Source organism: Argentina silus, assembly GCF_951799395.1.
Source record: "Argentina silus genome assembly, chromosome: 20".
In the NCBI taxonomy this organism is placed as follows: Eukaryota; Metazoa; Chordata; class Actinopteri; order Argentiniformes; family Argentinidae; genus Argentina; species Argentina silus.
Window position 1 is genome coordinate 1376701 of NC_139674.1, and position 26934 is coordinate 1403634.

The 26934-nt window shown below is 43.6% G+C and overlaps 1 protein-coding gene across 1 annotated transcript in view; it reads left to right on the forward strand.

Annotated features, from left to right (window-relative positions):
• The window catches only part of anks1b (ankyrin repeat and sterile alpha motif domain containing 1B), a gene marked incomplete at its 5' end in the record, with an annotated part of 196367 nt that overhangs the window by 90094 nt on the left and 79339 nt on the right, over window positions 1-26934 (forward strand). Inside the window, 2 exons of the mRNA XM_083691827.1 lie at window positions 156-292; window positions 14553-14736. Coding sequence (XP_083547953.1) covers window positions 156-292; window positions 14553-14736 — 321 coding nt within the window. The remainder of the gene's footprint in view (window positions 1-155; window positions 293-14552; window positions 14737-26934) is intronic.

Consider the following 26934-nt stretch of genomic DNA (forward strand, 5'->3'; position numbering starts at 1 on the left):
CCCTCTCTCTCTCCGTCTCCCCCCTCTCTCTCTCCCCCCTCTCTCTCTCACTCTCACTCTCCCTCTCTCTCTCCCCCTCTCTCCCACCCTTCTCTCTCTCTCTCTCCCCCTCCCCCTCTCTTTCTCCCCCTCTCTCTATCTCTCTCTCTCTCAAGGCCACTCGTCCCATGTGACGGTGACAGAGCCGAAGCTGGGTAACCATGGGAACGGCTCCACGGGGCCGACACCAGACTGCTCCCCCCCCTCCCCCGACACAGCCCTGAAGAACATTGAGAGAGTCATCCGCCCACAGGTGAGACACACACACACATACACAAACACACACACACACACACACACACACACATACACACACACATTAATTCAATTACCTTTAGAATTAAGTTATTTTTCAACAACCCTGCCCCTCCAATACGCACGCACACACACACACACACACACACACACACACACACACACACACACACACACACACACACATCCTCAAGGTGAATAGTATTGCTGGTTGAGTGAAGCTGTGGAGCTGTGCATCCACGCGTGATCAGCGTACAGCTGTGATCTTGTGACCAACAATGGACCAATGAGAGAAGAGCATGCCACTTTTCCCCCAACATTTCATATGCATAAAGGACCAAACATATGGACATCGTTCGACACGTCAGAAAAGCTACAATGGGAAAACAGTGGGTGTGGAGCGGAGCACACCAGACGCCAGCAGCATCAGAACCTCTGTGAACAGATTGAGAGTTATCTGATAGAGGACAGCAGCTTAGCATGGGTCGCTAGTTCATAACCTTTAGTGGTGCCAGCCTACACCCAGGCTGTCTGTGTTGATGTTTAAACAACGTAGAGAACAGGGGAGGCTGGTGGAGGTAGAAATTGGAGGACGGGCCTCATTGTAATGCATGGAACTCATTCCATTCCATGCATTACAATGAGCCCCGTCCTCCAATTTCTACCTTCACCCACCTCCCATGAGAGGGAGAGCAAAGCTGATAGAGAATTAGAAAAGAGTGTATTTTCTCTGGGGCTTTCTTGCGACAAATGTTGTTTCTGTTTCTCCCTTTTGAAGGGAATCCACCCTAGTGTTATGACACTCTCTCTCTCTCCCTCATTTAGACAACGTCTTGTGGTGATAGTATCAGACACCAGTGTAGCGTGAACACCTAGCGCCTTCATGCTAATTAAAGACAGGTGTTCTTCCGCTCCAGCGCTAGATCTGACGCTGTAGCCGTCTCTTGCTAACGTGTTAGCATAAAATAAACCTCACCCTGTTGTGTCGCCGAGTTTAATCAAGTGACTGAGCAAAAAAGCCTAACAACAAGCTTGAGTATTAGACGTTGTAGTCTCTAATTAATTCTTAATTTGATTTCACGGCATTGCTCCCTCTGGGTGTCTTGTATAATACGCACTCGTTCTGACCTAGCATTGAGCTGTGGCTATGCAGTAGCACAGTAAAGATCACAACAGCACTCTCAGGTCCTGGATACACTTCAATTCGACTTTTGTCATCGGAATACGGTGATGGCATACAACCGTACTGTATTGATGCGCAAACACACTGATCTGTGTGGACAAGGCTTCAGAAATGTTTTTGAAAAATTGGAGAATTTGAAAAAAAAACTATGTTCATTCGGGTTTCAGTTCACCTCGTCCTGACTGAACTGAAGAAGTATCGACCTCCATACTTTGACTCACACAAAGAAAGCTTGGGATGGGATTGGAACAGTGCAGGGAGATCACAGGAGCAGCCCTGTCAGCATGGGCACACTCTCTGTTCTTTTCTCTCTGTTATGTCTATTTCTATCCGTTTTGCCATCTGGACCTGTTAGATCCCCGGAAAGCTCTTGATCTCTGAAGGGAAAAGACAGGAGGAGAATGAAGTAAGACAAGAAAGGAGGATTGGGGCAGAGAAGATAGAGGGGTTGTGTATGTAAGCCTGAACCATATCATGGGTTATCAGTTTATCTCCTAGCCCACTGATCCGGACTGTTCATGCTCCCTGCTGGCTAAATGTCCGGCTTTGCAGTTAAGCTGTGCACAGGGGGATCATATAGGGTGTGTGTGTGTGTGTGTGTGTGTGTGTGTGTGTGTGTATACGTGTGTGTGTGTGTGTATACGTGTGTGTGTGTGTGTGTGTGTGTGTGTATGTGTGTGTGTAGTATCTCAGACTATCACATGGTAGCAGTCACCACTAATATGATGATACCTTTCAGGGCATGGGACTCCTCCACACACACACACACACACACACACACACACACACAGAAGTGCACTCATTTTGAAAACTTTATTTGTGTTCACAGCAAAGCATTACTTCAAAGCCAACCCAAAATACATCAAAGGTCTTACAGATGCTGGAAACAAAAAGTACCATCTACGCCAGACCGCTAAGCTTCTCAAAACAGCTAACACAGAGCAATGTCTTGCCAGTTGCTTGGCTTTCTTCTTTGGGAGGCCTGCAATTAACCAGGGGGTGGAATTTTTACAGTTTTTACAGCTTCTTCCACATATAGATCGAACAAGCAGCTTATTTCTCAAATCTCTCTTTGGCTTTCATTCACAGCAACAATGGCAGGTGTGTGTTAGACACATTTTGAAAAAAAACTCATTCTCACTGAACCAGCGTGCCATAACACAGGAATGCTTGTGAATTTTGACCGTTGATGGTACTGTCACACAAGTTTAAGGCTATAGTGTAAACAGTCAAAAGAACTTGTGGTAAATTAAAATTTTCATTTTGACATTCAACTCATTCCTCCCTCTCCTCATTTCCCCTTTATCCTTCCCTCTTTCTCTCTCTCTCTTCCTAACTCCCTCCCTCACTCTAATCAAGCAGTGTAGATACACAGATAGCTGGGGCCTGTTATCAGAGATATTGGTACCTAGGTGCCTGTGTGTGTGTGTGTGTGTGTGTGTGTGTGCACGCGCGCTGATAAACGTAGCTGTCCTATCTCCCACCCCTCAGTCTTTCCCTCAGCTCCATGGGTGTCACGTGGTGAGTAACTGGAATTGGAATCATCGGAGAGGAGCACAGATAACACAGCTTTACCTCTTTACACACCGACACACACACTCCCGCACGCACACACACACACACACACAAACAGGGGAATGCAGATAAGGCATGTGCTAGCTAGAGGTGACAGATATCCGTCCCATAGAGAGGTTGAGTGGATGAGGAGGCGTGGGAGATTAGGAATGGTATTGAGTGAAATGTGAAATCCCACTGTAGAAACAGGAGGGGAGGAAATGTACTGCCACCGGGGAGAGGAGAGTGTGTGTGGGGTGTTTGGGTGTGTGTGTGTGCATGTGTGTGCATGTGTGTGTATGGGTCTGTATGGGTCTGTGTGTGTGTGTGTGTGTGTGTGTGTGTGTGTGTGTGTGTGTGTGTGTGTGTGTGTGTGTGTGTGTGTGTGTGTTTCTGTGTGTTTCTGTGTGTTTCTGTGTGTGTATGGGTCTGTGTGTGTGGGTATGTGTGTGTGTGTGTGTGTGTGTGTGTGTGTGTGTGTGTGTGTGTGTGTGTGTGAGTGTGTGTGTGTGTGTGTGTGCTGGTAAGCCCAAAGTCACAGGTACAGTAAGCAGGCACCGGATATGGAGAGAAAACCAAAGTATGTCTCTTTATTTCTGTTATAGCAGGGAGAATCAAATAAAATATAATTTGTCAAAATACAAACTTGGGTTTCCAAAAGATCAGGTTAGAAATTCAATTCACAATCGTAAAGCTGAAACAAAAATGTTGCCACACAGCCAGACATAGCCCCAGTCTGGTCCCTAGCCTTCCTCAAACTAGAGTTTGTTTAGGGCTCTTGGAACCTGTTCCTCTGCCTGATTGCCAATGGGCTGGGGCTCCTGGATTCCTTGAGTGCTGCCAGCTGGTGAGCAGTGGCAGGGAACGGTACTGCAGGGGGCTCTTTGAGTCTTCTCATGAGAACCATACTCTACACACACACACACACACACACACACACACACACACACACACACGCACAGTGATAATCACTTTCCCATTTAAGGCTCATTAATCTGTTGATAGCCATCAATCATTGATCCACTGAGGCTGTGTTTACACACACACACACACACACACACACACACACACACACACACACACACACACACATATCAATGAACAGTGATTATCTCTGTTTGCTTTGGCTGCAGAGAGAGAGACAGAGGGAGGGGGTGGACGTCTATTTCTTGAAGTAATGGATTAGCGAATTTAGTAGTGAATGCAGAAAAGAGAAGAGAAAAAGATACACATATATGACAGTAGACAATGTGACAAAGAGAGAGCAGAGGTGAGTGAGAGAAAGTGAGTAAGAATGAAGGAGAGAGAGAGAGAGAGAGTGCAAGGGAAGTAGCAGAAGACCTTACAGAGATTGAAACTGAAGTGTGGAGCGTTGTGTGTTCCAGAGAGCTGACACCTCTCCTCTCCCAGGTGCTTCAGTAATGAGTGGACCGGGAGCGGGCCATTACCCAGGTCACCTCACTCCCGGCCCAACGAGCCAATCAACACACACCCTGCCTCACACAACACATTCCCAGGGAGAAATCGAGAGCTCAAAAACCCAGACAGTATGAGTGTGTGTGTGTGTGTGTGCGTGTGTGTGTGTGTGTGTGTGTGTGTGTGTGTGTGTGTGTGTGTGTGTGTGTGCGCGTGTGCGTGTGCGTGTGTGTGTGTGTACTTGGAATTATTAATTTGGCTACTATTTCAAATGAATACTAATAATAATTAATAATAATTACCTCTAGGCACCGCTCAGCATTTTGAGGAAAGATTCTTAAGTTAAACTCTGGATTGTTCTTTTACAGAATAATTACTTTAACAGTCAGTCCCACCAATAATCTGAAGGGTATTTGATGTCTTTCAAATATCTTGTTCTTGAATTGTTTATAGAGTCAGCATTGATCAAAGCAAGAGAAACAACACTTCTTTATAAAGATGGAATTGTATTACTACGCTAAGAAAGACATAATGAATTCGCTTCATAAATGTTAGTGAGAGATACACACAATTACTACGACATCAATCATAATTGGAAAGGTTTGGAGAAACAATGCCAAAATAGTTCAAGGAGAGAGAAAGCGATTTTCATCAATATTTATGGAACTGATCAGGTTCCAGGGCTTGAGTCCAACACTCCTTCCTGGATATTTTCAGTTGTAACATCCGTGCCATTGAGCTGACGCTTTTATCCAAAACCACTTACGATGCAGTGAGTGCATACATCTTTCAGTGTGTATGGTCCCAGCGGGAATCAAAACCACAACCTCAGTGTTCTTAGTGCCATGCTCTACCAACTGAGCCTCAGAGGATGTTGTTAGTTTTAGAGCTTTGTTGTGCCGACGGTCCCATAGTTGGGTCTCTCCTAGGTAGAGAGCAAGCTGTGTTTGTCTCAGGTTGTGCAGAGGTGGTCATCATCTTGGAACAGTGTCTACAGTAGGAACAGTGTCTACAGTAGGAACAGTGTATACAGTAGGAACAGTAGGAACAGTGTCTACAGTAGGAACAGTAGGAACAGTGTCTACAGTAGGAAAAGTGTCTACAGTAGGAACAGTGTCTACAGTAGGAAGTGTCTACAGTAGGAACAGTAGGAACAGTGTCTACAGCAGGAACAGTGTCTACAATAGGAACAGTGTCTACAGTAGGAAGTGTCTACAGTAGGAACAGTGTCTACAGCAGGAACAGTAGGAACAGTGTCTACAGCAGGAACAGTGTATACAGCAGGAACAGTGTATACAGCAGGCAGCACCTCTTTAACAACGGCTCCTTCAAACTTCTTCCACCATTCTCCAACCTTCAAGCTGTCTTCCCACCTTTAATTCAGAACCATTGTTCAAGTTGAGCCAAAGCTGGCAGCAGGAGAATGGGCTCGCTGGTCCCAACCACCTCTCCTCTGACGTGAATGCAGATTGTACACAAATCAAATTATTGCCAAAGTCTCTGAAAGATTGATATCAAACAATAAGTGATGCAATCTAAAGCATTGTTGGAAGACTTGTAATAAGACATTTAGGATAAAGATAAGTCAATTGTAGGGAATACACACACTATTAAAACTACATTCAGCGCCAGCGCCATAAAAGCGCCAGCTAAATGGCATATATTATTATTATTATTATATATAATGAGTCTGACTTATTAAGGATGTGATTTCTCACACTACAGGGTGCCTCAGAGCCTTGGGCTATGGGACTGTACACAGCTGGCTGAGGAGACAGACGAAAGCTAATGCTAATACTACGCCACCTCGTGGGACTGTCCTCTAGACTGGCTTTATCCCTACATTGTCTCATCATCACTTTTTCTGTCATCAGAGGGATTTGATTCTTGTTCACAGAGGCAGGGGAGGGGAAAAGTAGCCCTTGAGTGACAGCCTTTCTCTCTCTCGCCTCTCTCTCTCTCTCTCTCTCTCTCTTTCTCTCTCCTCTCTCTCTCTCTTTCTTTCTCCTCTCTCTCTCTCTCTCTCTCTCTCTCTCTCTCTCTCTCTCTCTCTTTCTCTCTCTCTACAGTGCCTTCGGAAAGTATTTAGACCCCTTTACTTTTTCCACATTTTGTTGTGTTATAGACTCAATTTAAAAAGGATTAAATTAAAATAATTTGCCATCAATCCACACACAATATCCCAGAATGACAAAGCGAAAAGAGGTTTTTAGAAATGTCAGTAAATTTATTAAAATCAAAATACTGAAATACTCAGCATTCAAACTCTTTGCTATGACACTCTTAAAATTAGCGAAAATGCAAACATGTTTAATTGAGTGCATCTTAATGCAAGGATAATAGTTCATGTAATTTTGGAATTGATATCTTTGTTTTTATAGGGTCTCTGATTTGCATAGGAATCAATTACACACTGTGTGGATCAGGTTGTCATTACAAACTGAGCAAATGGAGAGGAACAAAACTGCTCAGGAATGCGACCCTGAGGCCTGTGGAGACTTACAAAAATCTACAAAGTTGAATGGTGGAGAGGAAAAAGCACAGTCGATGGGACAACATCATCTCAGTCACTCTACAAAATTGGTCTATAACCAAGTGGCCCAAAAGAATCCCTTAATAGAAAATCTCCATATTTATATAATATTATATATTCATATCCATTTGTGTTTGCAACAATGAATTCAAGTGATACAGCAAATAAAGTGGCTGGAAATTTGTTTATTATTATTTGTGTTTATTTGGATTTACTACAAAGCATTAAGTTTGGTGCAAATCCAGCACATTAAGTTATTGATATATGTCACCGGCAGGGACTGGGGAGTTTGTCAGGATCAAGAGAAAATTATGAAATTTGCTGAGTTGGTAGTGACATCCTAATCCACACAGTGTGTAATTGATTCCTATGCAAATCAGAGACCCTATAAAAACAAAGATATTAATCCCAATTCCACGTCATTTGCAAGGTAGGCAACTACAGAACCGATAGTAATTTCTAAATGAAGATGATGTATTGCAGAGGGGAGCGAAAGTGTTTCGCGTGTCCCACTTGCCTCAACGTTTTACATACGTGAGGACAGCTTCTGTGTCCTTCAGTGGTGAGTTTGCTCCCAATTGTTAGGTCGGGACTTGTGACGAGAGCCAGCTTTGTGTGTAAAGAACGCAGGCGAGCTTCCTGCCCCTCCCCCTCTCCGCCCACAAAAATAATAATAATAATAATAAAAACTATATATATATATATATATATATATATATATATGTTAGGTCGGGGCTTGTGCTTTGTTTACTGTTTTGTTTTTGTTGGCCTGCTTTATTTGTTATTTTTGGCCTTTTTGGGTCAGAATGTTAACTTTTAAAAGGATTTTACTGTACTACCAACAAAATCATGCAGTATTGTTATTTTTGGCCTTTTTGGGTCAGAATGATAACTTTTAAAAGGATTTTATATATAATATATATATATATATATATATATATATATATATATATATATATATATATATATATATATATATATATACACACACACACTCACCGGCCACTTTATTAGGTACACCTTGGTAGTACCGGGTTGGACCCCCTTTTGCCTTCAGAACTGCCTTAATTCTTTGTGGCATAGATTCAACAAGGTGCTGGAAACATTCCTCAGAGATTTTGGTCCATATTGACATGATAGCATCATTGCTGCAGATTTGTCGGCTGCACATTCATGATGCGAATCTCACATTCCACCACATCCCAAAGGTGCTCTATTGGATTGAGATCTGGTGACTGTGGAGGCCATTGGAGTACAGTGAACTCATTGTCATGTTCAAGAAACCAGTTTGAGATGATTGAAGTTTGAGCTTTGTGACATGGCACGTTATCCTGCTGGAAGTAGCCATCAGAAGATGGGTACACTGTGGTCATAAAGGGATGGACATGGTCAGCAACAATACTCAGGTAGGCTGTGGCGTTTAAACAATGCTCAATTGGTACTAAGGGGCCCAAAGTGTGCCAAGAAAATATCCCCCACACCATTAGATATTAGATAGCAGTTGAACATGTGTACCTAATAAAGTGGTTGGTGAGTGTATAGTATTCATTATATCGTTATGAGTTAATTAATATGCAATTTCTGATTTTCTGCCTGCCCCGCCAATTCAATTGTAAACACTACCACATATTCCATGTCTGACATCATTTTTATGAAGTGTCCATGAGGACATGATAATTACAATAAAACAAATTAAATTAAAATATACAATCACCAAGTGAAGACACAGATATGAGCTACTGTTTCATAACAAGCCCATCCATTAGGTTTGCTCAACAATACTCCCTGGTAGTTGTGTTGTATTATTATTTATTGGTTGTAAATAAAATCTTTGGAGAATCTTTGGCTAGTTTACTGCCCTGGTACCCTGGCGATATCATCAAACAAGCATAAACCTTTTAAACTTTGACCCTACTGTAGGCCTATGGTGTGTGTGTGTGTGTGTGTGTGTGTGTGTGTGTGTGTGTGTGTGTGTGTGTGTGTGTGTGTGTGTGTGTGTGTGTGTGTGCGTATTGGAGGGTGTCTTCCTCTATTATTCTTGCTATCTTATTTCTCTCTCTCTCTCTCTCTCTCTCTCTCTCTCTCTCTCTCTTACCCCCTCTATCTTAACTCAGCAGCCTAAGTTGCAGATACCACTCACCCCCCCTTCTCTCTCTCTCTCTCTCTCTCTCTCTCTCTCTCTCTCTCTCTTCTCACTCAGCAGCCTAATAGTTGATAGTCACTCCACATTTCCTTCAGCATAACTGATGGCTGCAAACATGGATGGCTGACAGCTGACCTCTGCTGTCAGAGTACTGTGTGAGTGATTGATCCCCTGGGAGTTAAGAAGTGTCTACACATTATAAGGCACTGCAGATCATGAGAGAAAAGCTAAATATATTTTCTTACTGGACATTTTGTGCTGCTTTGGTGAAAGCCTCCGCTCTGTATGCATAATGTGCATGCGAGATGCAATATCCTTGTATTGCCACACAACTTGCAGGGTCCAAAATGAACACCTGCCAAGTGCTTAATGCGGGTAGGCCTAAAGTACATTTTCCTCGTGGCGGGAAACTGGCGGGTGCTAGTGAATGGCAGCATTTTATTCTGTATCATTACAGTTTTTAAATATCTATTTGGTATCATAATTTAGGCCTAATCATTTTAGCTCCTCGATTTTCAAAGATTGGACAGGAGCGTTGCGCTTTGACAAAATCGAATCTGCCTAACTTGCAGTGCGAGATTGGTCGGTCTGTATTTTTCCTTTCCCAACGTCAGTGTAGCAAATTATTTATCAGCAGATAATAGTTGTTTTCATGTAGGCATATGGCCTTCACTTCAGCAAGTGAAAACTACAGGAGAATAGTTAGCGGTGATTTAGCGGTGATTTAAGGGAAATGCGCAATGTTTTGGCTGAGGCCTACTAAACAGTTGAATGTATAATTTGACATGTAGCATCACTCATAGGCTATAAGGTTGCTTAATGACAACTAAATGACAACCAGAGGGCAAAATGAATATCAAAAGTTGCATTATAAAAACACATTACGTCGACTAATGAGCAGGGACATAACAGAGAAGACATTTTATTTCCTATTCGGCAATTTTTACGATAATATTCTGTCTTATCTGATTTGTGCTCATGCTGTTCTGTCTGTCTGGGTTAACATTTGTGGGTGAAGACGCCAAGGTTACATTTGTTTTGCAATGTATACTATTCTTATTACTATTGTTTATTATTATTATTATTATTATTATTATTATTATTATTATTATTATTATTATTATTATTATTATTAAATATATAGGCTAGTGCTTAAGACCCAAAGATGCTTTACAAAAATAAATTAATGGTACAATTTCATTTACATATGAGATCATCATATGAGCATCAATACTTGACGTTTGTGAAATCATCATTTTCCTTGAGATATACTGCAATAACACACTTTAATTTTACACTTGACACCTGAAAACACAGGGCTATACATTTGATTGTTATGGCTATAATGAGGAATGAACATTTGATTAGGGCTTTTCACACGTTTGCCACCCCAGACACATATTTGATTAATTTAGGTACATGCTAGGCCATTACAGAACAATACAGAATGTTTTGCACATGCATCAATCCATTATTTGGGCAAAGTCAAGGAATGGGGGAGTTGTCATAGGTAGGCCGACCCATTTAAGTCCCTCTATCTTATCTCTGTACCTAATATCTCCACTACCAATAGCAACCTGCGCTCTGGTAGATATCACACTGATTAGCCACGTGCGAAAAGTCTGTAATTTGTTCTGTAATGTACCTAAATTACTTACTTCCTTGGCTGCACTTCCTTGGCTGTCACTTATTCCAGTTTTCTGGCGCCAACGTCTGCTTAAATAAAGGGGAAATGAACAACTATCACCACTAAATCTAGACTTTTCACAGGTGCCTTTCCAATTTCCACCATAGCTGCATAGCTAAAGAAAAAATTTAAATCCATAGATTAACACAACCATTTTATTATTTGTGTGATGTCAAATGGAATTGGAAGTAAACAAAAGTAAGGGATCTCACACCAAATTCGTATGATATCTTTACAACCCAGGTCATATGAAAAGCTACAAATGTAGCTACAAACTACTGACTGGACATGAAAGAGAGCATTTATACTGCCAGTTGCAATCTCAACATTGCTGGTTCGAATCATGGTTGGGACATTTTTTAATAGCATTGTTTCTGTTGAGTCATTCTTTGTTGTTATTCTGGTCATCTACACTTATACATCAGGTCACATCCATAGATGTGTTCACAATACAACTATATAATATGTAGATAGAGCATAGCATTACATACAGGTATGTCAATAATACTTTAAAAAATAACCATGAAATGAAATTAGAAAATAATGGGGACTTATCAACATGACGTTTGTGCTCTGTGAGCCTCACTTTTAATTCCCTCTTGGTTTTACCAACATAATAGAAGCCACACGGATTTTTCACGTTTATTTCAATACATACTATAGGCTAAACCAGACGTTTTCATACGGGCAGCAAGACAGTGAAAATATAATTTGTTTACAGATTAACATTTGTGAGTTTTATATATTATAGCCTACAGAATAATATTAATTAACATTCATTGATCCATAGAATGCTGAGCAGGAGGCAATATAATGTGTACAATACAAGAGTTGTCTTGATTTTCTGATCACTATGTGTGATTAATGTTGTACTGTAAAAGCTTCAATCCATGGACCTTCTGGTGGATGCAAACAGAAGTACACCTTTACAGGCAAGGAGGAGTTTTAAATAATCTCAGGTGTATTCAGGCTCTGCAGAGCTTTCCAGAGCCTAATTGAGTAGCACTGCAGCATCATGTACGGCTGTCTGCGAGAATTTACACGTAATCTATTTGGCTCCATCTGTATACAACGTTTGTAGTCTACCAACATAAAACACTGCCTTGAAATAGAATAATTAAGGTAATTACGGATCACAGAGACCCCATCAACATAATTCACATTTCCCCCATGTGTTGTATTATACCATTTGCATAGATTACAGTTTCTCCACCACTCTCCCGAGTTTCCATAGAAAATTCTAACTCCATTCCTGCTCCACACACACACACACACACACACACACACACAAACCTGCACAAGTCATTATGATAATTACTATCCATAAATTAGCGCAAATTCCTCACACACACCTCACGTCGGCTGGGAACTCACACAAAACATATCATGCCCATTTGGTAAAAGCCTGTGAGTGGAGCTGACACATACACAAACACAGATGCACATGCACACACATACATACACATACACACACACACACACACAGACACACACACACACACAGACACACATACATTATCTCTGATGGAACGCACTCACAGATGGGAGAGACAAGAAGGGGAGAGATATAAATACTATATCCAGTTCTTTCACATCAGCCTGTTGATATACTGTATATATATATATATATATATATATATATATATATATATATATATATATGTATGTATGTGTGTGTGTGTGTGTGTGTGTGTGTGTGTGTGTGTGTGTGTGTGTGTGTGTGTGTGTGTGTGTGAATGTGAGTGTGAGTGTGTCTGTGTGTGTGTGTGTGTGTGTGTCTGTGTGTGTGTCTGTGTGTGTGTGATAGTGTGTGTGAGAGTGCATGAATCCTGTGGGGGGTCTAACCAACAGGCTTCACGTGTTTATTAATCCTCTCCTCTGTTAGCCGTGACGTGTTCATTAGCCACCCGTCCGCCTACATTGTCCCTGCTAACACACTGCGAGAGGTGTGTGTGAGAGCTCTTAATGAGCGAGTGTAGAGCACACAGAGAGAACTGTGGAATGATGGAGAGAGAGAGAGGGATGGATGGAGTGTGAGAGAGAGAGAGGGAGAAAGAAATTACATGAGGATACAATATAATTTAGGGCACACACAAGTACACAAATACAGAACAATATACCATGCACGCGCACAAACACACACACACACACACACACACACACACACACACACACACACACACACACACACACGCACACATTGTCTCTCATTTGTTTGGTTATTCATTTTTTGTTCCCTGTTAACCTTCAAGAAAAGTAAACAGCGTTAATAATATCTCATTCATGAAGTGTTTGTGTGTGTGTGTTTGTGTGTGTTTATTTACCTCAGCCTACAGTAACACCACATTACCACAAAACATTACATTTTATAGAGTACGTTTGCCCATTTAAAAAAAAAAACTAGGGCAGACTTGGCACTCATGAAAAAGATGTGCCCCTAAATCTTCTTTGCCATGTGATATCACACAGTCTCTAGGGCCACTGCTCATACAGTGACAAACATATATGTGAATCCCTGCCTCACCCATTGCACCAAATACATTGGCTAAACAGTCTCTCTCTCCTCACTCTTAGATGATTCCCCATTCCCCCATATCACTTAATATTATCTTATTCCCTATTAGCTGTCTACACCGCCTGTCACTCTAATATTCTCTGGTTGATGTATTGCCCCTAACTCCCTATCGGCTACTAATGCTTCTGGTTTATTCCCTCTGGGCCCACTCAGAGAAGTCGGTCTTTGGTGGAAGTTGAAGTGTTTTTGTGTTGTCCTCTTTCACCTTTGCAGTTCTCTTCTTGTAATTCTCATGTTCTCTCGCTCTGTTTTTCCATCCATCTTTCATCTGTCTCTATTGTCATCTTACAGTTAGGGTCCTAACCATCTCTTTCTTCCTCTTTCTCTCTTGCTCCCTCCATCTTTCTCCAACTCTCTCTGCGGTAGTGTGAAGTTTGTAGTTGTCCAGAAGTGTGAAGGTTGTGCTGAGGTGATGTCACTGTTACTGGGCTGGATGTCCCTTTCCCTTGACAGCACATCCTGTTGATCCCTTCCTTCATCACACACACACACACACACACACACACACACACACACACACACACACACACACACACACACACACACACCTACCTGCACTGACTATACTGAAAAGAAATACATTGAAGTCACAGTTGAGTTTAGCCGTAATGGACTGTGCTGTCCATGGTAGGTGATATTGACAGTGGGGGGAGTTATGATTTGTGTTTGTGTGTGTACATGTGTGCGAGCGTGTGTGTCTGTGTGTATGTTGTGTGATACAGTCATCAAACACCTACTGTGCTAATTGCATACTAATGAGTGCCCATGACACCTCCACTTGTGTAATGGAAGAGGAAGTTGAGAGAATCCTTATGTAAGACTTCCTGTGTGTTACACAACCATCAGAGTGCTGATCCTCAGCAAACAGCTCTCTCTCTTATTGAGGTGTGCACGCACGCACGCACACACGCAGGCAGGCAAGCAGACGCGCCCCATGTCTGTGTAATTGTATTTATCAACATGTAATAAACAGCTTTGTATGTAGTTACATAGTAGTAATAAACTATTTGATACACAGCCTGAGAAACACCGTTTGCCAGACACCTTGCATTGTTTGTTCTGACCCTGGATCCTCACAGTGAAAATGTGGTGTCCATTTAACATCTAACAGTGTCCCTCCTCCCCTCTCCTCTCTCCTCTCCTCCTCACCGCCCCTCACCCCCCCAGCCCAAGCAGAGGACGTCCCTCTCCTCATCCCTGGAGGTCCAGAGGCCTGTCAACCACAGCTGTGAGCCCTCAGAGGTGAGCTCGTCCCTGGGCTACGCCAGCTTCAGCACCAGCCCGCCGGCCAGTGCTCCCGTCAGCCCCAACAACGACTCACCAGGCTCCAGCGACCACTGCCCCCTCACAGGTACCCTACCACCCCCTACTCTAACAGGTACCCTACCACCCTCTACTCTGTATAGAATAGGTACCCTACCACCCTCTACTCTGTATAGAACAGGTACCCTACCACCCTCTACTCTGGAGATAGGACAGGTACCATGCCACCCTCTACTCTGGAGATAGAACAGGTACCCTGCCACCCTCTACTCTGTATAGAAAAGGTACCTTGCCACCCTCCACTCTGTATTGGGGTACAGTGTCTTGAATTAACATGTCATGTCATGAAGGTGCTCTTTGGTCACAGGGTTCATTAAGGCTCAGAAAAACAACAACATGGAGGACCAAGGCAGTCCTCTGTTGCTGTTAAGTTCAAATTCCTTTGTGAATGCTGCATGGTCACTGAACGAACACAAACTCGGACGTGTTATGGTCTTCATCAAGGAGTGGGCCATCCTTTTTTCTTTCATTTGCCCCTGAACTCCAAACCAACCCTAGCCAAATCAACCCGAGGCAAACCAACCTTAGCCAAACCAGGGGTTGTTCCATCGTGATCCTGGAGAGACCCAGTTAGTGGCTATTTTTCCTTCTTTGATTAATTTTTGGAACTGGTTCAGACCTGTGACACTTGGGGGGTGTACACACTACAGGGCCAACCCAAACCAGACTGTGCCGGCTCAGATATGTTCCTTTTCTCATTGTCCTTTTCAGCACTGTTTCAGCAACTATGCATAACCAGGCCAACACAGTATAGCTCAGATCGGCTCAGCTCAGGTTGGCTCTGTAGTGTAAATTAGGGGCTCGGACACACACATGTTCCAACATATGCCTTTTATTTGCTTGCACAATGTTTTGGGATATTTGTCAGGTCACAGGTCAACAGTTCAGTGACAGAGACAAAAGAAATGGGGATTTGACACAACAGAGCGTTTACCATTTAGCTTACAACCATCATATCGTTTCATATCTAGTGTCTAGTGTTGTTGACTCAACGCTACTGTCTTTCATAGTCTCTATACTGTACATTAGGGTTGCACAATATAGAGTATAACTATCGATATCGCAATATGAATATTTGCAATATCCATATCGCCAGAGGCTGCAATATTGGCTTTTCTTTGACACTAAAAAAAACAAACTAAAATGTGCTTGAGACTACTACATTTACATTCTGCATGCAATTTGATTATTGTACTCAGTTACTAGTCTTTACTACACTTGTTTTCAATCATGTTAAATGGAAAGATCATACACCTATGTATTTGATATAGTGCAAGTCATATCGCTCTTGCAATATCTAGGAAAAATAATCGCAATCTGATATTTTCTCTATATCCTACAGCCCTACTGTACACTCTCTTGACCCTCCCCCTCTCCACTTGTCTGTCGTTATCTTGAAGTTTCCACTTGACCCGGCTCACTCCTTTCTTCTTTTGTTTCACCTTCCTCCACTTCTCACCTCCATTTCTATTTCTGTTTTCCCTCATTTGCTGCTTAAAAGAGTGATCAAATTCAATGAAAATAGGCATGTTGAAAGCGTGCCAATAGATTGATTCTGTCTGGTTTTTGAGACACAGGTCATCAGTGCGGGAGGCTCAGTTATAGATTTAGTCGGTCTAGTTTGGTAATTGTCATAGGCCCAATTCCAAATCGATCTCTAGCCTCAATCTCTTATCACTTGGGAAGATCTGATATGCTTGGGTAGAATGTGTGTAATTATTCACCTCAAATTTACATGAAGTGCCCTATAATAAGGGGCTAGGGGCCAATTTTGAATTGATCATTATTACCGCTTTACTGAAGAACGCTTAAGAAGCCAACCTGGGGAGATGAAGGGAGTATGTGTTTAGAGTGCTGTTTGAACCTTGTGGAGCAATGAGTCAGATGTAAGGTCTTACAGTACATCCAATAGTGTTCCCTGCTGTGAATAATTAATACATCAGCCTGGGGGCTAAAACCATAAAACCTTAAAAAAGTGCCATCGGGAGTTACATTGCTTAAAAGTTGAGGTAATGTAATGGGGTGTTAGGGGGTGGAGAGGTCTGATGAGGAGAGATGTGTCTTTAGTCTACAGAGGAAGATAGGTAGTGACTCTGCTGTCCTGACAGTGGTGAGAAGCTCATCCCACCACTGGGGCACCAAGACAGAGAAGAGCCGTGACTGAGCAGAGCAACCACTACGTCCTCATAAAGATGGCGGTGCCAAGCGGCCAGAAGAAATGGAGAACGGAGTGATCGGGCCTGACCATCGATTGCAGATAGGGAGGGGCTGTTCCCTTTACCGCTTTGTAGGCGAGCACCAGGGTCTTGAAACTGATGCAAGCTGCTACTGGGAGTACCAGTGCAGAGGAGGGGGGTGACATGGGAGAATTTAGGGAGATTGAACACCAGACGGGCTGCAGCGTTCTGGATGAGCTACAGAGGTCTGTTTGCAGAGGCAGAAGAAAAAGAGTTGCAGTAGTCTAGACTGGAGATGACAAGTGCCTTGAGTTGGGTGTATCCTTCGAATGTTGAAGCCGCACAGGACAGTTGGTTGTCCAGGATCACCCCAAGATTCTTGGCTGTCTGGGAGGAGGACACAGTGGAGTTCTCCACCTTGATGGAGAAGTCTTGGAGAGGGCAGGCTTTCCCAGGAAGGAAGAGGAGCTCCTTCTTGTTAAGATTGAGCTTAAGGTGGTGAGCAGACATCCAGGCAGAGATGTCTGCAAAACACGTAGAGACTCACTCCCTCCCTCCCTCCCTCCCTCCCTCCCTCACTCCTTCACTCACTCCCTCACTCCCTCACTCCCTTCCTCCCTCCCTCCCTCCCTCCCTCCCTCACTCCTTCACTCACTCCCTCACTCCCTTCCTCCCTCCCTCTCTCCCTCCCTCCCTCCCTCCCTATCTCCTTCACTCTCTCACTCCTTCACTCCCTCACTCACTCACTCCCTCCCTCACTCCCTCACTCACTCCTTCCCTCCCTCCCTCCCTCCCTCCCTCCCTCCCTATCTCCCTCACTCACTCACTCACTCACTCACTCACTCCCTCACTCACGCAGACCTGCATAGAGAAGGACATCTGGCTGTGTGTGTGGCTTTAGCCTACACTTCCTGTGTGTCATTTCCTGTGTCCCCCTGGCGTTAGTGGAGTGTGTGGGCTAGGTGTGTATTCCCATGGCGATGAGATCCGTGTTGCAATGGCAGTCATGGTGACAGCTGCAGGGTGACGTGGCTCTCTCACCCCCGCGCACTCTGGCTGTCACCTTTTTCCCTCCCTTCCCACTCCTTACCATGGAGAGCAAAGGAGGGGAGGGAGGGAGGGAGGGAGGGGAAGCAACATTCCTGCAAGTTTGAAGACCAGAGACACCTGCTCTCAAGTTGCACCGAAGCTGCTACTAGAGTGTGTGTGTGTGTGTGTGTGTGTGTGTGTGTGTGTGTGTGTGTGTGTGTGTGTGTGTGTGTGTGTGTGTGTGTGTCTGTGTGTGTCTGTTTGCTTTTGCTATTCATGCAGGAGCAGTTCAGAGGGCCGACCAGCCTTTGATGTCTGTTCTCTCTCCTGCTCAACCTTTCAAATGAAAACCCCTCTCTCTCTTCATTACACATTGACCACATGTGTGTTCCCACACCCACACCCACACCCACACCCACACCCACACCCACACCCACACACACACACACACACCCCCCCCCCCCCCCCACACACACACACACGGACATACACATGTTTTGAGGTTGACACAACAAACTGATACAGCACAATTCGCACCACAAACCTCCTCTCTTTCGCCAGCATCCCTCTATCCGCAAACAGCCCCCAGCTCTAACTCCAGGAATAGATCTGCGCCCATTTTTCGGAGCTTCTCTTTTTTCTTTTTTTCCTCTCCTCTCCCCTCCTGCTCTCTACTTATTAGCTTTATATGGTCCATTGTGTTGTTGCCACGGCAACAGCCAGCACATGAAGAGCTCATCGTTATGTTTGAGATGGCTTACATTTATAGGTGGATATATCAAGTGATTAACAGAGAGAGAGAGAGAGAGAGAGAGAGAGAGAGAGATGGAGAACGAGAGGGGGAGAAAGAGAAAGGGGAGTATGGAGGATGAGAAAAACCGGAGAATAGATCGACAGGGAGAGAGAGAGTAAATAAATACTTTTCCCGCAGACCATAAATGGTCTCCTTCCTCCTCTCTTGTCTCTCCATCCTCTCTTGCTCCTGTTTCTCCTTCTTCCAAACCTCTGCAGCGATCCTCTGACTCAAACCTGTATCAAAGCCAACCCAATGCTGGCTCAACGTTTACACAACCACTGCCCTCTGCCCTGTGATAGGGTGTGGGCAGCAGCCACCTGCGTGGGTAGAAGGGTAGAAGTAGTCTATTTATAGCCGGACACATCAGCAGTAGGTGGCATGTAGGCAGTGCTGCTGATGTTATAGAACAAAGATTATGTAATGTTGGCTATTGGTTAAGATTTCCCCCCACTCTGACATTTGGAAACGGTTGCGGTATCGAACGGCAGGCGACTGCAGCGTTAGATAATGTTTGTGTAAAAATATTGTGTGGGATGTGAAGGATGGCAGTCATAAAAAGCAGGTGTTCTAAACCCGACCCAGTCAGCAGACTACTGTGGGCCAGATCTGGTCTTGTGGTGGCACATATGGCTCAGTGTCAGAAACGGCAAGTATTATATGGGCCAGACCTGGTCTGAATGCGGGAGACCAGCCCTGGGTGAGAGTTGTCAGTTTGCTTTGGGCCAGCTCTGGTATGAGGAATGTGGCCCTCATAAGATCCTGTAGTAACTGGGCCATCTTTGGTCTGAGTGTGGTTGACCAGTACTGGGGAACAAAGTCATACCTGGGCCACATCCATATGCTGGTCAAGGTCTGGCATTTTCATGGCAAAGATAAGGCCAGAGCCGACACACTTCTGGCCAGGGGAACAAAGTTGTACCTGGGCCACATCCGGATGCCAGTAGAAAACAGATGTGGGCCAGATCTGGGCCGTCATTACTCTGCTGACAGGGCAGTCTTCAGCGGCCAGTCTTTTTCTGCTAGAAACTGCAGGAATCTGACATACCCCCCACGTATAGGGTGTAGAAAGATGAGAGACCAAAACCGCAGAAGAGTGCCTGCCCTTTGCAATTTCCAGTCACTTATTGTGCTAAGCTTTGGCACTAAGTGACATTGTTTTGTATGCTCTAGGCCACTACTAATGCATGGTGATTCAAATTACATTAGTATGAATATATAGTGATGTAATAAATGACTAATTTCAGGAGAGAGAGAGAGAGAGCTCTACAGTGAGAGCCAGGAGTGAAAATTTAAGTTTTGATGACTTCCTGTTGATGCTTGGGTTTCAGCTGGTACAGTATCCACCCAATATTTACTTAATATTTATGTGGTAACTGTGGTGACACAGGCTATATTCTGGCAGCTACCTTGATTTATTCAGCACCGTTGTTAACTACTGTACCTGGTACTTAATGGCACATAGATAGTAAGAAACATAGTGAAGAAACAGCGAGTGTAATTGATATGTAACTATCAGGTAATAAAGTACCTGCTTAATACTGGACTGTAAAATAAAAGTTTACCAATGCTTTCTCTATTTTATATATTTTTATTTTTGAAAAACACAAAATACAAATACACATACTAAAACATATAAGACGTGAATGGGAGGGTGAGTCTGGAGAGTCTGGGTCGCCATGTGGTTCAGCTCCCACACCCAAACCCACCAGTGAGTGTCAGTCATAGGTGTAAACATTTAAGTGTTTGTACACACTGTGTGTGTACAGAACAAATAATAATTAAAAAAACAAAAAACATATATAACCACTGCCTGCTACCAGCTAGCATCCCATTGGTTTGCTATTTCAGGTACAACTACAATATCTTTGATGTTTCTTAAGCCAACTCAACTCAGCACACAGGAAATGACCTCTGTGTTGTCAATCACTGTCAGTCATGTCAATCATTCACACACACACACACACACACACACACACACACACACACACACACACCAAGGGAGCAATTATAGACATTCTAATGTCTATAATTGATTGCTCCCTTGGTGTGTGTGTGTGTGTGTGTGTGTGTGTGTGCGTGCGTGCGTGCGTGCGTGCGTGCGTGCGTGCGTGCGTGCGTGCGTGCGTGCGTGCGTGCGTGTGTGTATAGACAGGAGTGTACCAAAGTAACAATAGATCCTCTCTATTGGAAGGAAGGAAGGACATGGAAAGACAAGGGCCACTACTCAAATACACACTTGATATGCGGGTGTTGGGGGGTGGGAGACAAACACAGTGTTCTTCATATCGATGTTAATTAATCACGAGCGTCTGGCTTTAGATTCTAGATTTAGATTCTCTTTAGATGTCTCTGTCTGTCTTTGTTCTGAGAAATAGAGAGTGAGAGTGTCCCATGAGGCCTGCCCCATCTTTTTCATCCCTCTCTTCTCTTCTGTCCCCCACAAATAATAAGGGAACAAAACAAGGGATGCATGATGTATCGGCCACATCGATATTGTCAGATAATGGCTTGAAAATGTACAGCGGTTTCGGCTCACGCTGTGTTTCATTACCAACATTCTGAACAGATACCATATTGTGTTGACTCTGAGCAAACAGTATGTGGCTCATGTTGCACTAAAACATATTAATTCCTGAACTAGAATGTGATGGAATGAAAAAACATAATAGCACGGTGCTGCAGCCAGAGACATCATACGTGCTGCTGTTGCAGCCACCCTCTCTCCCTGGGGCTCGGTTGGTGGATGGCCTAATTGATTGCTTAATGAACATTGGCAGGGCCAAGCACTTCCATTAAGGGCTTCTATTGATAACCTTTTAACCAGATGCAGGACTGAGGACACCTGCTCCTCAGGCAGTCCACACACCACAGCCCGTTAAAACACACACTCACGCACGCACGCACACATGGACACACACATACACACACACAGACAGGGCTTTATCTGTATATGTGTGTGTGTGTGTGTGTGTGTGTGTGTGTGTGTGTGTGTGTGTGTGTGTGTGTGTGTGTGTGTGTGTGTGTGTGTGTGTGTGTGTGTGTGAATGTGTGTGTGTGTGTGTGTGTGAGAGAGATTGTGTGTGTGTGTGTGTGAGATTGTGTGGGTGTGTGTGTGTGAGATTGTGTGTGTGTATGGGTGTGTGTGTGTGAGACAGAGAGTAAGTGTACGTCATTTGTGTGTGTCTGGTGTCTCTCTCTCACTCACACGTAGGATCCCAGTGATGCTGGTGAACACCGTTGTCACACCATCGTCAAGGGAAACGGCAAACGGGTTACGCGCTGCTTGCAGGACACATACTGGTTGCTGTAGCGATATCTTTTCACTTACGAAAAGCTGGAATGAAAGTGTGAATTCAATATCTCCTGACTGTCTCTGGTCCCCTCTGGGCTCAGAGAGACAGGGCTGTCACTCAAGAAGGAATGCACAACAGGGTGTCTTTCAACTGTCCATTTCCTGACACAGGGATTTGTTGTGCTAGCGAAGGCCTTTTTACACCTAGCCTGCTACTGGAGACGTGTATGACTTTTAGCATGTCATGCTACCTATCGTGCCATTTGTTGTGGGCAAACATGCATAGACTAGCAAGGTGTAGCAGTGCTGTGAAGAAAGGCTTGACTTTTTCGCTATAATACATAGCAAGGCACTTACTGGGCACATCTGTTTGCTTTGTTAGCATACTTCTGTTATGTTGGCTATTAGCACAAATGTTACTAAGCACGTTTGACTCTTGAACCTTCCTGTGACAAGTGACCCACCAAATAGAAAAAAACTAGAGCCCAGTACTCAACGACAACATAGAGGAACCATCCACAACTCACTAGTGGGTCCTTACTGACCATTTGGGAATTATATCAGCCTAGCATAGCGTTAACCTAGCATTAGCCTTGTGCCTAGAGCATTGAGCTGCTCATAATTCATAAAGTGTTGTGGTCACAAGGCAGGCAGGCAGGCCTTTCATCTAAGGGATGACTGACATGTCTGATATTGCTCTGTAGTTTTTAATAACAGTGAGTTGCCTCCTGAGATACAGAAACACGATTGTATCCGACGTTTCTTGCCCTCCCCCTCCCCCTCCCCCTCCAGACAGGAAAACACATCAAATATACAGTGTTTCTTTATGGACTGAAGAACTCTTATTTTGTTTAACATGTTGAATTCGTTAGAGAAAATCTATTTTTGAAAAGGAAGGTTGAGCACATTTGATTCATTTGATTCCTCTGTGGAGAATGTATCAATCTTATAACGCAGTCACAGTTCTGGTGTTATGAGGCTCAGCTGGGTTCTTTTGTGTCATTGCAATCTCTCTCAGCATGCGCGTACAGACACACAAACATACACACACACACACACACACACACAGTTCTGAGGTCTGATTATGGGTGTGTTATTCTTCACTTGCGGCAGAGGTTCAATTCCCTCGTCAGCTCCGGGGTTCAGCTCTTTGTACCACAATGGAGACTAACACTGCTTATCTACCTACTGTTATAATACTCTCTCTCTCTCCCTCTCTCTCTCTCTTTCTCTCTCTCTCTCTCTCTCTGTCTCTCTCTGTCTCTCTCTCTCTTTCTCTCTCTCTCTCTCTCTATCTCTTTCTCTCAGTCCTGTGTATCACAGTGAAGACCAGCACTGCCTACTGCTATGTGTAATATTCTCTCTCTATTTCTCTCTCTCTCTCTCCCTCCCTCCCTCTCTCTCTCTTTCTCTCAGCCCTGTGTATCACAATTAAGTCGAATAATAATAATGCTAGTGTAATGCAAAGCCTTAATAAATCCATAAGTCCATGACAGACTTATGGAAGTGCGGATGGTGTCTCTCTTTCTCCCTCTCTACCTGTGCTCGCACACAGTACAAACTCATTAATAATATGCTCTCCCTCTCTCTCTATTCACTCACTGCCATCCTGCCCTTGGATTGTAGATGACGATCTGTCAGTCACCTCAACCTCCCATTCCTCACTCTCATTCTTCCAACGTCTCGCTCACTCCTTCATTCGGTCTACTGCTTTTTCTCTCCATGTCATTGTCGCTCACATTTGAAACCCCTGCCGTTCTCTCTCCCTTTCTGCTTATCTTAGCTTCGCCCCCTTTTTTCCCCAACCCATTCTCTACCTCTTTCCCTCTTTCTCACTTCCTCACTGTCTCTCTCTCTCTCTCTCTCTCTCTCTCTCTCTCTCTTGTTCTCTTGTTCGCTCTCACTCCATTTTTATTTGATTTAACCTTTATTTTACCAGGGAATGCCATTGAGTCCCATACCAAGGCCTCGTTTATAAGGGATCCCTGCATACACACAGTTTACAATAATATACAATACACATACAATCAAGAAAAGAAAAAAAAACATTTTTCAACAAGGAGGTCCTCAATCAAAACCGTAAACTGCCCTAGCGGCACCAGAGCAACCAACTGAAAGGTTCTTTGCAGATTGTTCCAGCAGTGAGGTGCACCACAACTAAAAGCAGATTTACCCAATTCGGTGGAGACCCGAGGAACCTCAAGAGTTAACCAACTCTGGGAACAAGTTAGGTAATTGATCTTTTCTTGAATTTCAATAAAGAGGTTAGGTGGAAGTTGGGAGTTTATGCAGTTGAGCTTTATACACAAAAAGGGAGTCATGAGAGATCTACGGGACTTTAACGAGGTCCAGCCAACTTTTTGTTAAGTATACAATGATGAATATTAAAACTATTACCTGTGATAAAGCGAAGGGCACTATGGTAGATGGCATCCAAAGGTTTAAGAGTAGTGGCTGCTGCACTTCGGTAGATGACATCACCATAATCAAGTACTGGTATTAAGGTTGATTGCACAATCTGCTGTGTGCCGTTCAAGGAAAGGCACAATCTATTCCTATCAAAGAAGCCCACCGTAAATCTTAGCCTTTTAACAAGCTCCTCCTTATGTTTTCTGAACGTCATGTCTTTGTCAAACCAAATGCCCAGGCTTTTATAAGGGGGGACACGTTCAATGGGAGCACCACTTAAGTACATATGCATAAATCTGATTTAAAACATTTTGATTTGGTAAATAACATATATTTTATTTTTCCAGCATTAAGCACCAACCTCAGCCCAACAAATGCTCTCTGCAGGACAGCGAATGCAGACTGCAGAATAGCTCTGCAGAATGCAGAATAGCTCAGAAAGAGCCTGGTCAATCGTGGGGGCAATAACATATACAACAGTGTCATCAGCATATAGATGCAGGTTACAATTATTTACAGATAATCCAATATTGTTGATGTAAATAGTAAAAAGAACCGGACCAATAATTGATCCTTGTGGAACACCCTTTGTTATGTTATTAAATAAGGTTAAGAAAATCTTATTTAACACCATCAGTTAAGACACACTGCGTTCTGTCTGTTAAGCAATTGTCAAACCATCTACATGAAGCCTGATCCAGGCCTATTTCAGATAACCTCTGAATGAGTAGGTAATGGTTGACCGTATCTAATGACTAATGAGATCTATAAATAAGGCAGCACAATGCTGTTGTTTATTTCTCTAAGTTGGGAGTTGACCAGGGACTCTAATAATTTGGAAGGGCAAGATAGCTTGGATATTGGGCGGTAGTTATCAAGGTCGGAGGGGTCACCACCTTTATGGAGAGGGAGCACATGGGCTGCCTTCCAAACCTTGGAGATAGCACCTGAGATAACAGTCAGATTAAAAATATGACTCTCAGAGGGAGTCGCAATCAGAGGGGCCGGAAGCTACAATAGGCTTTTCATTAGGTCAATTCTAAGCAGGGCATCTAGTACAAGTAGAAAATTGTTGAATGGGGCCAGAGTCTGACAAAACATCTTTAGGTAGGGATGAAGAGGAATTTCCACGCTTCAGCTAAGTTATCAAGGGTAGTATGATGAGCAGATGTTGGGCAATACACTCTCAATATACACTATAACAGACATCTTAGAGTTATTTCCAAAACACACACTTAGAACTACATATTCATATTTATTTGGTACAGTGGTAGACAGCAGAACAGATGCAGTAAAACTGTTTTTGACAAAAATAGCCACCCCTCCTCCTCTCTCTTCTCTGTCTGTCCTAAATATGGTATAGTCATTTAGGGACACATCATTGTCAGGCACTGACAAATTTAGTCATGTTTTACAGATCACAAAAATCTTTGGGTCTATCTGGGTTTCCTTGTTGAGCCCATGTGTTGATGAAGTCCATGTTATTTGTTAGGCTTCTGGCATTTAAATGTAATAGTCCAAGCCCATTTCTCATTTTAAAATCGTCTGGTGTTTCTCGGGTGGGTAACTCCCCTGAAGCGTAGGCCAATTTGCTAGCCTGTACTGAAACAGGTTGTATTGGCAGTGTATGAGGAAAATGGATTGGGGTTACCTTAACAGAGCTAGGACTAGCGTCCACTCACCACTTTAACTCCATCCACACCCCCACCCCCTTCTTATTCTCCTGCCAGCTCTCTCTCTCTCTCCCTCTCTCTCTCTCTCCCAATCCATCCACCCCCCCCCCCTCTCATCTTCCTGCCAGCTTTCTCTCTCTGTCTACCCGTGTAGCGCTAACTCTCAGAGTAATGCAGACCTATATTTGGCAGAAAACGGGTGGCACTCAATACAGCACATTTGTTAACAAGCAATTAAACATGTCCCCTTTAATCCTGCCTGCAGTTAGGGGGTGCGCAATCACTCAACTACACCGCCCGCCACTGAGGGGGGCACGCAATTGCTCACCACACCTGCTCGGCCTACCCCCGCTCTGAGGGATGAAAAAGTGAGGGATGAGAGGAAAGATGTATTTTCATGTATTCTCCTCCTCACCCCAGCTGCACTCTCTCTCTCTCTCTCTCTCTCTCTCTCTCTCTCTCTCTTTCTCTCTCTTGTTCTCTTTTCACCTCTCCTCCTGTTTGATGTAGATGTGCAGTGAAGATAGTGATGATGATGATGATGATGATGATGATGGTGATACTGATAGCACCTTCACAATTGTCATTATTTTGAGAGAAATACAGTATAGGGTGACTGAAACAGGGTAAAGTAACTGCTTGTATAACATGTATGTACACAAGGGGAGAGATGTTGAAGCCAGCTAAACAGGACCATGTGGCTGGTGCCAAAAAAGCATATTTCCTCATTGAATTCCATGTTAAACTTCACACTCCACCTGTCAAATAGGACTGTTTCAGACTGTGGTTTCTGTTTCTATAATTTCCTAATATTACATTTAGTATTGTAGTATACAGTATATAACTTTTT